Here is a 12,138-nt window from a genome sequence, read left to right on the forward strand (position 1 = left end):
CCTGAGCTAAAAGTTATTGTTGGTACTTGATTTTAAGATACCCGATTTATTTAATTTACCAACTTCTATTCAGTGCTTCTGGAAAAGCCTTTCGGCAGAGGGCCACTAATCAAAACCACTTCATCCGGAGTATAAACACTCGACTAAGTACGCCGGCAAGTGTATCTCAGCCTCAGCGTTTTGAAAACAAACTTTGCCCGGCTGCTTTTGTTATGATTTCCCAAAAGCCAAGACGGGACACTGAACTGTGTTTGTCATCGGGTGACAACAAAGACTGGGAAAAGGAAGACCTCTCCACAGGCAGTCGGTGAAGTTTTTGCCAAAGTGCTTTCTTTGCTCGCAGTTCTCTTGCAGCGAATCCTGCCAGTCCTGTGAATCCTGCGAATCTGGCAGTGTGTTTATCACACGTCAAAGGCGCTTTTTGTCTTTGCCCAAATCTGCTTCAATTTGAGCCGAGATGAGCGGCATATAAAAAGTTTCTGTTGTATAAACATTGTGTGATTGTTAGAAAAACATGTGCCGGGGGCACAAATACACACTCGCAAAAAGAAACGCCCCCACAAAACGGAAACTGAACAGAAAATAATTAAATTCGAGGTCTATCCTTAGAATACACTTCATAGGTCAGAAAAAAATTAAGGAGAAAAAAATATATGATTGTACCTACTATTTTAAATGATATAAAATTTATAGAAATATTTTATAAAGGGATAAACATTAATGTAGATATCTAACAATGTACCTAAGAATGACTTTAAACTAACTTGGTTTATTGTCAAAAAAGTATATTAAGTTATTTCAAACTCAGTAACTAACGTAGAATACCTTTGCAAGAGTATAATGAGAGAATAGTAGGGAAAAATCGGGAAAATCCGGGGAAAGCAGAGAAGCGAACTCATCAAACAACGCCATCATCATCTGCATATGCCACGTCCTCGTCAGCGACATTCTCATTCCCATTCCCGTTATGATGAAAAGTCGCAAGTTTTCCGAGTGCAGAATGACAGGGTGTGTGTTTGTGAGTTTGTGTCACAATATAGCCGCCTTTATAGTCCCCAGATTAGGTTAATCCGCTGGCTGTTAGCTGTTGGCATCGCTATCTGCACGGCCTTTGTTCTAATGATGGAAATGAGCGTGTGAAAAGCCCGGGCAATAACTCTTTCTGTTTTGTTGCCCTAATGAAAGCAGTTACAGTTTATTGTGCTCACGCACACACATTCCCCGGAAAAACTCCATTTAATGAACCGCTCCTGACAGCAGCGAGAAAAAGAATATTCAAGTCCCAGGTCGCGCTTTATCATAATTTACGATGCATTAAGTGATTTTAAACATGATGTTTGCCGTTGTTTTTGTCATTACTGCTGTCTTGCGCAACCTCTTCGACCCACTTTAAGACCTACAGTTCATGTAAAAAGATTAGTACATTGATATAACAAAATATTAACATGCAAAATGTTTGCTTACATTTAATAATATTATCCCTAAAGTTTCCTCTTAATTTCCAATACAGAATCCAATTTTTTTTCTAGTCCAAACGTGGAATAAATATTCTATTTCAAATGCATAATTTTATTTATTTGATTATAATACCTTTTAAGCACTATTCACTCTACCTCCGCTGTAAACGACGCCACGCTTTTTCCATAAAAAGGTGTGGCATTCTTTTGAGGGCTCATGCAGTTGACATGTGCCAAGGAGGTTGATTAAATTAATGAAATAAATTATGAGCTGCTCATCACCGGCTCGGCTCACTCGCTGTTGCCTTTTAAATTGAGTGCGCGCCATCTTGAAATTAATAATGTGACATGTCACAGGACGAAGTGGGTGGGGGTGGTGGTGGGCCCTTCACTTTCTCCTTGGCAGGTGCCACACACGTGTCTCGAGTCCTTTTAATTCTGCTGCAAAATAAATGAAGTGCCTAAGACGAGCGCCAAAGGTAAGTCGCCTGTCTGGGTGCTGATTTATGCACTAGCTTGGATTTTTCGCAGCCCGCTCAAATTTATGCACTTAATTTCATTAATCCGTCCAGTGCGACATCACGCATACGCCCCGTTGCAACCCAGTTGCGGAAGCACCACAGACAGTTGGCTCTGATTATTGATTATTGAATTGAATTGAATTTGCTTTTAAAATGGCTTCCCAATCAAACCGCATTCTCATCTGTGGCCGAGTAATTTCCAATAAAAGTGTCACAAAATAAAAGTCGGTCTCCGGCTGCGAAACGCACCACAAATTCGTTAGACGTGCAGCCCCAAAAATCCAATAAAAACACAATATGACCGAGGACATTGGCCACTGACTCGTATTTTGCTCTCTGCTCGCCCTCAGAGGCTGCTACAATGCAATGCATTTAAGTGCGATTATTTCTTCCGACAATGTGGATTGTGTGTGAATTGCAACTGCCTGCACAATGCTCAAGTGGAGCATTTGCATACGGAGTCGAATACGTCGCTACCACACCTGAAGAAAGTTATAAAACCTAAAAAATATTATTAGTAAATGTATTTCCTAAAATATATATTATTTGTATATTTTAGAAAATTTTAGTTCCAATATGTATGACCTAGAATACAAATAATATAACTTTCTTTTTTTAGACTGCTTCCCATGTGGTGCCAACTAAGACTAGTTAGATTTCTCCAAGTGCATGCCTTTTGACCCTCGATCCAGAACTGAACCTGGGACTTGAACCGTCTCGCCCTGGCCAGAAATTAACAAAATGCATTGCACGAAGCGAGGCAAATGCTCACCCCAGCCAGAGCATCCGACCAACAAAAGCCACCAAATTAGCAGGAGCACACAAAAGGCTCTGGAGGTGGAGCTGCATGTGCTGCTCACAATGGACCAGCACGAAATGCCATCAAGTAAACTGGAGGAATGGCAGAGGTAATAGAACTGGCCTGAAGGGGCGTGCCACTGCTGGGAGGGGGGTGTGGGAGTCTAGGCCATGTTTGCTACCAGACAGTTACAATGGAGTTGGTTGACTTTGGGTACCCATGTGGGGGAAGCACAGTAGGCAAAACATGATGTTTATAAATGGAACATGAATGTTTCCTTTCCTTGTTACTTAAAATCAAAATAAATATCTTTTAAGTATGCATAATCACAGTCGAAATTATGGTTACTTTATATTATGTTCTATAAATAAATCGGCAAGAAAATTCCTTAAAAGCCCACACTTATTTTGCACATCTTATACCAATACACTCAAATAAGTATCCCCTCAACTAAATATCCTTTCGTAATCAAATATAATCAAAATACACGTTATACCCCACATAATACCCTGCTCTGCTGGAATGCGTAATGCCATAAAAGCAGTACTCGTACTCATTCTTGACGAACATGACAAAAGAACAAGCAACAGCAAATATGCAAATTAAAAGTTACATTTATTCGAACTTCCATTCCGGTGAGCTATAAAATCAAAAGCAGAACGGGAGTGCATTAAAAATCATCCTCATCATCGTCATCGATGATGGCCAACCGACGCCGCTTGGCCGGCTCGCCATCGACTTTGGCTGGCTTTTTGCGAGCCAGAAAGCTGGCCCCATCGTCGCTGTCGTCCTCGTCGGCTTTGGGATTGGAATTGGCATCCGCATCACCATCCTCATCCTCCCGATCGTCATCGCTGCGCGGGCGTTTGTTTGTCTTGTCGGCAGGCAAGGCGCCATCATCATCATCATCATCATCCGAGTCAATTACATTAACGCGACGTGCACGCTGCAGGGACTTATTGGTATTGTTCTCTTTGTCCTCATTGGCACCGGCATCCCCATCCTCGTCCTTCTGCTCCTCATCCTCCAGCTCGAGCAGCCGGGCACGATAGTCCTCCGAGTTGAAGTTAAATGCATCATCGTTCGCCTCTTGAGCGGCCTTTGTTGACTCATTTAGAGCCATATCGCTCAGTTTGATTTTAGTGGCTCGCTTGGCTCTCAATTGGTCAAATAAATCATCCGTGTTGGGTTTCTCCAGCGCTGGTTCGTCGGCCCCTTTGTCACCAGAGTCCTTTGACTCCTTGGCTTTGTCTTTGGCCTTTCGCTTGGCCTTCTTTTCGCTGGCCTTGGGTTTGTCCTTGGCTTTTGGCGGGGCACGCTGCTCGGTTTCGTCATCGCTTTGGTTGAACATGAGGCTATCAAGTTTTCGCTGCTGCTCAGCCGCTATGTTCTCCTGCCTCTGCCGGCTGTGCTTATCGAGGAAGTCCTCCTCTTCTTCACTTTCCTGATTATCTTCCTCATCCTCCTCCTCATCATCATCATCATCGGCAGCCTCGTCTTCGGGCTTCAAATCCACTTCTTCTCCTAGCAAAATCTTAGAACGCACTTGCAAATCCGCCGCGTTTAAGTAGGTGGGAATACGCCAGTAGGTTTCCATGCCTGCAATCGGTGGCTGCATCCCCAGGGCAACCAGTACCTTCTGAAAATCGCCATCCTCCATGGCATCCTTTTGATCCGCCATTAAGGGCAACAGTGGGACGCCATCTTCATCCTCTACCGCCTCCTCTGTATCCTCGCTAGCATCCTGCAGACATTCCTGTAGCCACTCGATGGCCGATTGAAACTTGTCGGCATTAACCTGAGCGATTAGAGCTTTAACTGTGCCCACATCTAAGGGTGTTCGGACCACCTGACGTTTCTGCGCTTTCTTGGGTTTTGATTTGGGTTTGGCTGTGGGCTTTCTATATCCCTCCTCCTCGAACATGGGCTCCTCGGCAAAGTCGTACTCATCACCCTCGCCTCCAATGTCCGGCAATTGGTTCTTGGACTTGCCCTTGCCACGCCCCTTTTTGGCGGGCAAAATCTCCGACTTGTCGGCTATCAGGTGAATCTGCAGCATCCGCTTGATGATCTGCTGCTTGGAGCGCCGCTCCGCAAACTCATGGACAATACGATCCAGGCAATCTGAAAAATATTACACAAGTCAAATTATATACTTTACATATTTAACATTTAATTAAAATTGTTTAATTGATTAAAAATTTGAATTAGAACCGAAGTGGCTTCCTTGGTTATTGGCCCAGAACCCAATCGAGTAGGCTTTGCTCTTATGTCCTCGATTGGGCCTGCCATCATCTATCCTTTCCACTGAGTACTCAAACTGATTGTCCACTTACCCGGTTCAATGCGATGCTGATCGTATAAGCTCCTTAGCTCTTCGTCCTCTTCCGGCTGCCAGAGGTTTTTGCCGCCCTGGGCCGACTTGGTCGAACGTTTGGTGGGTGCCTTGAACATCAGGCCCAATTCCTTTAGCTTCTTCAGGACAGTGCGACGGTTGCGCGTCTTGTCGGCCAAATTTTCCAGAATCCAATCAATCACATCTGAAAGAACAGACACAATTGGGTAGTTCTTTTCCATCTATTCCTGGCCATTCTCTGTCTGCTGCAATTGGAGTGGCTCGAGTGCCCCAGCTCTGATTGCTTCTATTCATTTACTCCGAATCGAGTTTTAATTTACACTCCAAGTGGATTTTTGCTAGGCAAAAGTGGATGCAAAGCCAGCAAAGTCTATCAAAATTAAGCCTATATGAGGTTTAGAATTTTACTGGATTTTAAAAGTAACTTTTGTTCAATTAGATGATAATTAGAGATAGCCAAAATTGAGAATGGACCCTTTACTCGTTTGTTTTGGATAGGCTTATAAAGGCTTTGCATCCCTGGATCCCTGGACTCTTAGTAATTACCCTTATCGGTTTCAGGATTGCGCTGGTTCTCCTCGAAGAGGAATCGCAGCTCCGACTCCTGCTCCTCGCTCCAGGCTCCCTTGGTGCCTCTGCAAGAGAAGTTAATACAATAGATATATAGTCAGGACTTTTTAGCAGTCTATCTCCCCGTGGTTTTGACTTCCCCTGCAGAGGATCTAACCTCTGGACTACTGTTACTGGGGAAGTGCAAATACAATGGACTCTCCACTCTGGCCGCTGGCCATCATTTATCATGTGCCAACTAAACGACAGACGATGAAGCCCCGGCTCAGTCAATCATGCGGCCATTGTGATGAGGAGGCCAACCTCAGATGGGGAGACAATGCCCAAAGTAACCCGTACTCACGCTTCGTAGGCGTCACAATAGCCCGACTCCAGCTCATTTGCCTCCCTGATGCCTTTGTAAAATAATAACTCTGCATAGATTTTGGGATTAGTCGGGGCCACCTCGACAAATTTGCGCACCACAAAGATGGCCAGGCGACGCAGCTCCTCCTGATGGACGTCACGTTCCACGCTGAAGACTTGTTGAAAGATGCGAAACAGCTTGGCCTGATGGACAGAGGGGGAAAACGCTGGTTAGGTTGTGCTTGAAATTCAAATGAAAAGTTTCTGGAAAGACAGCAGCCACAGCAGCCGCCACCTCGTCCTTCTTCTCTGGAAACTAGAATCCTCTGCGGTTGCCGCCTGCGGTTGTCTCTCTGCTGAGCAAGATATCATTTGCAGTTGGCAAAAACTTTATAAATGCCACCCAAACCCCGTCAACTAACCCTAAACACCCCTCTATTCTCATTCCCAGTCCCATCCCCAACCAGCCAACCGAAAGCCCCTGTATCGTTGTCGACTGTCGTCGTCCGTATTTGGAATTTAATTTATCCTATGATTGCGCAGACCCATTAGTGGTTTTGACTTTGCATATGATGCTACTTTTGTTTTGCTTGTGGCCAGACTGGCAAGCAGCAGTCTGCTCCTTTTGATGGCCACATGGACATGGATAGCTGCAGCCGTTCACTGGAGAAAAAATCCCATTTTATATTAACAAAGAGAAAAAAAATTAAAAACAACTGATATTAATAAAGGCTTACATTTAAGAAAAAGAGACACATTAATTTTACATTTTTTCGGATACTTAAAAATGTTTCTGAAACGGTTTTATTATTATTTTACATTTACCTACATTTGTTTTTGAGTCAAACCAAAAAAGAATTCATAATTAAAATTGAAAAAATGTATTGGCAGAATTAGCCAGTAATTATTAATTGCTAGGATATGCTTAAATACTATTTGGCTTTTAGTATAGATAGGAAAATAAATGATTGATTTTAAAAACAGTTTCTCTGCTGCTTCCATTTAAACCTTTTCGAAAACTCCTTTTGAAGCTCTGATTTTAGATAGATTTTTCCCAGTGCTCGGTTCCTCATTCTCGTCATCGTCCTCGTCATTGTCGTCCTTTAATCGTCGCTTGTGCACAGCAGACACTGAGCCGGCTTAGATGACGCTGATAGGGAACCAATGGCGCCCGAAGAAGGACGCGGGGCGAAAGATTGAAGACGAAGGACGGAGACACTCGACAACGGTTCTGTTCCCCAAATGCGATGCCGTTTTTGGCCGCTCTAGTGATTAGCCATTCTCCAATGGCCATTCCCCCGCGGACTCTGCAGTGGTTGCATGCCACTCTGTGGCCCGAAACCAAAAACCGAAGGCTTTAAGCACCGCTTTAAGCCGATGAAAATGGCAAGAGCCCGGTGGGTGGAAGAGCGAAGGCCGCGCAGCCTGCTGCTGAATGTGATTTATGAACTCTGCCCCAAAAGAAAAGTTTAATTGCCAGCCGTGAAAAGCAGCATAAGCAGTTGAAAAGAAATCCGGAAAGAAGTGAAAGCCAATTGTAAAAGGTACAAAATTAAATGCTCTATAAAGGGTGATGAATAAGAAGAAAGTATATTTTATAATTTAGTTATATAATTTTAGCCGAAAAAAAAGGGTTCCAGAAATGCCATAACAAATTAAAATTCTAATACAGCTAGGAAAACGGCGAGGTCATATTAAATCTAAAGTAAAAGCGTCAAATAAATCCCGCAAATATCTTTAAGGTCCAACTTCAAGACAATCGCGTTAGACTCTTCCCCAGGGACTGTGCCAACTCAAACTCAAACACAGACATTTGAATATTTGAGTCGCTATAGAGCCCAACCGCTGCTCTGGCTCAAGGCAGCGCGTGAAAGGCTTAAAAAGTTCAAATTCCAGCTGACAGCGGAGGGACCAGAAAAGGAAACCACCGAGCCCATTGCCGAACCAGCTTAAAAAAAATATATATATGCGTACGCACAGAGCAGTAAATATCGTTTGTGGCTTTGGACAAATAGAAAAAAGGTCCGCTTAATTTGTACAAATTACCATAAAAATGAAATGAAAGCAGCGACAGTGAAAGAAGGAGAGCAAAAAGAAAATGAGCGGCGGGTAGCTTAGCTGTGGCATTTGTTTTTTGCATTTGACTTTGATTTATGTACAGGTCCTTTAAATGGTTTCAAAAAAGAGCCAAACAGAATCCAGCAATTGCATTTGACCATTATTGGGTAGTTTTTAATTTAGCGAGGAATACTTTCTAATAGATCTAGGGGTCGATTTCTCAAAGTCGGGTTAATTCTTGTCATGGAGTCTGAAAAAAAAATAACATCACATTGAGAAAACAAACAATTTACCTTAGTCATAACTTCCTCTGACAGATAACAAACTAGATCCTTAACCTGACATTGAGAAACCGGTCCTCTATACATTTTTAAAATTAAGATAACCCTTCTCACCTTTCCCTTAGTTAACCCTTCCCTTACATTATCTCACTCACCTGAAAAAGCATTCCCGAGCATTTGCAGCCGTAGGCGATGCGATGAAGAATAGTTACTGCCGCCTTCAAGGACCGCGTGGGTATGTCCGCCCAATCCGATAGCACTAATGTGCAGGCGCGAACAATTTTCGGATTCAGCAGTCTGAAGGAAAGGGGACAAGCAGAAACACAGATGGGTATTATAAACCAAACTCCAATCAAATTATGCTAAATTTAACTAATTATGATTTAAGAGTTTATCCAAGCAGCGGAGCAGTCACCCCAAAAAACACCATCGACCACGGCAACCGCAAATGTTCTACACTCGGCGCAAAAGTTTTAGAAACATTTGAGGCAACAGCAGCAACAACAACGTGAATGGCAGCGCAATTAAAATACAACGGGCAAACCAACTTGACGTCATTTTATTATAATTGTTGTGGCAGGGTGAGACCTGATGTTGCTGCTGTGCGGGCGATGTTGCTGCCGTGCTGCTGCTGCTGCTGCCGCCGATGTTGCTGCCGTTCTAAGCTGCCCGCGGCATCTGTGTGCGCCGGTTCCCAGTTCGAGTTCGAGTTCGCGGCCATAAAACTTTTGGCACAAGTAATTTCTGACACTAATCCTTAATTAGTAGCCACGAGCACTGACTCTGGTCTGCCTTTCAATTAAAAACACAATTACAATTTTCAACACCACCATCGGCACACAGAACCGCCGTTCAACCGAGCGGGCGACCATGATAACTTTTCAAATAACAGCAGTAAAATTTAAGCGTCCCCATCTCCCCTTCCCCGGGATTATATTTCCCAAAATGGTAAAGTGTCCACGCGGTTTGGCCTTGATTCGAAAACTTTATGGGCTTAAGGATAGGATCCTTGGTCTAGGCCTACTTACCTGCGAGCGAAATCATCAAACTTGAACGTTTTCTCTGTGAGTCCATTATCTGTCGTGGGGAGAAAGGGAAATTTGGGGTGGGAAAACAGGCAAATGCCATTTATTAGTGGAAATTTCCTCAAATTATTTTCATATTTATCACAGATTTATGCGATGAGTGCTGTTGGGCTGCTCTTACCCTGCTCTTCAAATTCCTCGTTATCCAAGTCATCGTCCTCGTCTTCGTCCTGCTTGTCCTCGTTTTCATTTTCCTTCTCCTCGGGTTCAGCTGAAATTGAAAATGTTTATTGAATATCAGGGGTCTAATCAGAATGCCTGTAATGGTGATTGAATTTCGAAGGAAATACTTAATTGTAGTCAGACGAAATAGGGAAAATCCTTAAAGATAGCAAATTAAAGATTTGAATTTCGAAGCAATTAAATTCAAGGATAAATATTCTTAAATTCTCAAAGTAAATTCCAATACTTCGGGTTCAGATACTTTAATATATACAGTTTACGATCAGACAGGAAATATGGTATATGAGGAAAGTTAATACTTATTATATAATTTATAATTATATATAAAATTCAAAGTAAAATTTAATGAGCTAACTGTAAAAACATTAAGTTTAAAGCATCCATCATGATTTAATCAATTATGCAGGAGGTGCACATAAAGATAGATGAGGGCACTCCGGGGAGAACCCCTTTAGCTTTTGCAACGGCAACACAAATGGCCATTAACAATAATTATGACTGCTGCAATGCATAAACAAGTGTACTTGTGTTCCAACAACCGGGCACAAACACAGAGGGAAATATAGAGAGAGGGTCCTGATAAAATGCAAAGCTAGTCGAAAGCACACTTCACAGGATCCCTTTTGGAAACAGTGCAATTGGAATGGAATACTACGTATGAAAGGCCATCCGACCCTGGGCTTTCGCTTGGAGGTTGGAGGCTGCTGATGTTGCACCTGCTGCTGCAGGCGAAATGCCCCAAAAAATGTCAGCCAAACCCGAGAGCCGGACTTTTGGGCAGGTAACAACTTCATTTTGGAAGTGCCGTTACCGTCCTCGAACACCCTCGTACCCCCTCGCACCTTTTGGAACACCCTACACCCATGGAATGTGCTGCGTGTGCGTCGCTTTATTAACGTCTTGAATGGGGGCTCCACTGGCATGTCCTTGTTCCTGTCCCTGTCGTTGGCAGTGACGCTATGCTCCGTCATTAAAATACAATTTTCTGTGTCAGGTTCAAGCTGTAAGCCCAAAAACATGGCATACAGGCGGGGGGGGCAGGGGGGGGGGGGGGTGGGATTTGGGGAGAAATGCAACACGGACAGCACACGATATTAGTGCATGTCTTTTGGACTGCCTTTGTAGCTGCATTTGTTGGCCCAACACCCGACAGGACTGTGGATATAGCCCTATATAGCCATCCTCTCCGGCACAACAACACCTAGCTCCTGCTCCATCCGAAGGACTGCGACTGCACGGCCATTAAACATGAACCTCGTTACGGCGTTGTTGATGTTCTTGTTATAAGCGGTAACTTCAGGGTAGTCGGGCTATGTGCCGAACAGAACTAAAGTCTGGAAGTCATGATGGCACTTTCAAACTCTCACTCGGAGACTGTTGCAAGAAATGTGGCTGGATAACGAAGAATTACATGATGTTTAACGGGAGTTCTTTTCTATTAAAGATAAAAGTTGGTACGAGACCATTTTTTGCATGTTTACTACTAGAAGGAGAATCCTTTAAACATGATTAAGTTGAATAACTTGAAAAACCCTTTTATATTATTGCAAACGTTGACAAAATTAAAAACGGCTAAGGGCTATTGAACATGAGTTCTACTATATTTTAAACTTACAAATTGGCTATCCCCAAAATGTACAGGACTTGACAAGATACTTTAAACATGTGTATTATTATAACCAGAACATGCTCATGAACCTGTATTTTTAAAACTCTTCATTGCTTGTCCAAGTGTTTTAGGAATTCCTTTTAATACACTTTTATACTTTTATTTATAATGTTATTTAACTGTACGCTTGATTTATGTTCAATTTCGGACAACTTTTTCAACTGATTCCTTGCGTAATAGGTACAAAGTTGGTCTAGTAATTTATGCATAATCGTTTGCTCAGCTTTGCAGGCCATCCTTAATGACTTTTGCGCGTCGCTTGCACCTGGACAACACCTGAACGCATATCTGCCACGCCCCTTGTTTGAAGTCCACCCACTGTCCGCTCCGCCCCCCTCCCCTCCCCCTCGTCACATGACCTTCATTGCTGGATATTTTGCACATCCTGGTGGCATGCAAAACGGGAACGTGCCTGGTGTTTGGCCTGCGGTCAGCGGCAGACAATGTCCTGCCATGTCCATCCAAGGACCATGTACTCAAACCCATGCCCATGCACACACCCACACCCACAGCCACCTATACTTTTGGGCAGCAATTAATTTGAAGTTTAGCACGTGTGTGTGCCTTTGTGATTATTACATAATGGTAAAGACAATGTCAACAGCAGACTTAGCTAACAAAAGGGGAGTGGAATGGCTACTGGGTGGATTTCGGTGGCTCAGGTTGTGCAAGAAGCCTGAGCCGGATTTCAAGGACTCGCAAATGCTAACAGGTGATGACAAAAACACACTCACCGAGATACACATTCTGCTGGCAGGGACATAAACAAAATAATAACAAAACGCAGTCAGCAGCTTGAAGAGCAAAGGAGCTG

The 12,138-nt window shown here is 43.4% G+C and overlaps 1 protein-coding gene across 1 annotated transcript in view; it reads right to left on the reverse strand.

The window, feature by feature from the left end:
* Nucleotides 1–3,373: 3,373 nt before the first annotated feature.
* Nucleotides 3,374–12,138, reverse strand: part of LOC119547514 (protein timeless homolog) — a 73,695-nt gene continuing 64,930 nt past the window's right edge. Inside the window, exons 12-18 of the mRNA XM_037854411.1 lie at nucleotides 9,594–9,683; nucleotides 9,416–9,464; nucleotides 8,543–8,684; nucleotides 6,047–6,252; nucleotides 5,680–5,768; nucleotides 5,114–5,317; nucleotides 3,374–4,901 (exon numbers count right to left, since the gene is read on the reverse strand). Coding sequence (XP_037710339.1) covers nucleotides 3,448–4,901; nucleotides 5,114–5,317; nucleotides 5,680–5,768; nucleotides 6,047–6,252; nucleotides 8,543–8,684; nucleotides 9,416–9,464; nucleotides 9,594–9,683 — 2,234 coding nt within the window. The 3' untranslated portion in view covers nucleotides 3,374–3,447. The remainder of the gene's footprint in view (nucleotides 4,902–5,113; nucleotides 5,318–5,679; nucleotides 5,769–6,046; nucleotides 6,253–8,542; nucleotides 8,685–9,415; nucleotides 9,465–9,593; nucleotides 9,684–12,138) is intronic.

The sequence above is a fragment of the Drosophila subpulchrella genome, chromosome 3R, assembly GCF_014743375.2.
Source record: "Drosophila subpulchrella strain 33 F10 #4 breed RU33 chromosome 3R, RU_Dsub_v1.1 Primary Assembly, whole genome shotgun sequence".
Lineage (NCBI taxonomy): Eukaryota > Metazoa > Arthropoda > Insecta > Diptera > Drosophilidae > Drosophila > Drosophila subpulchrella.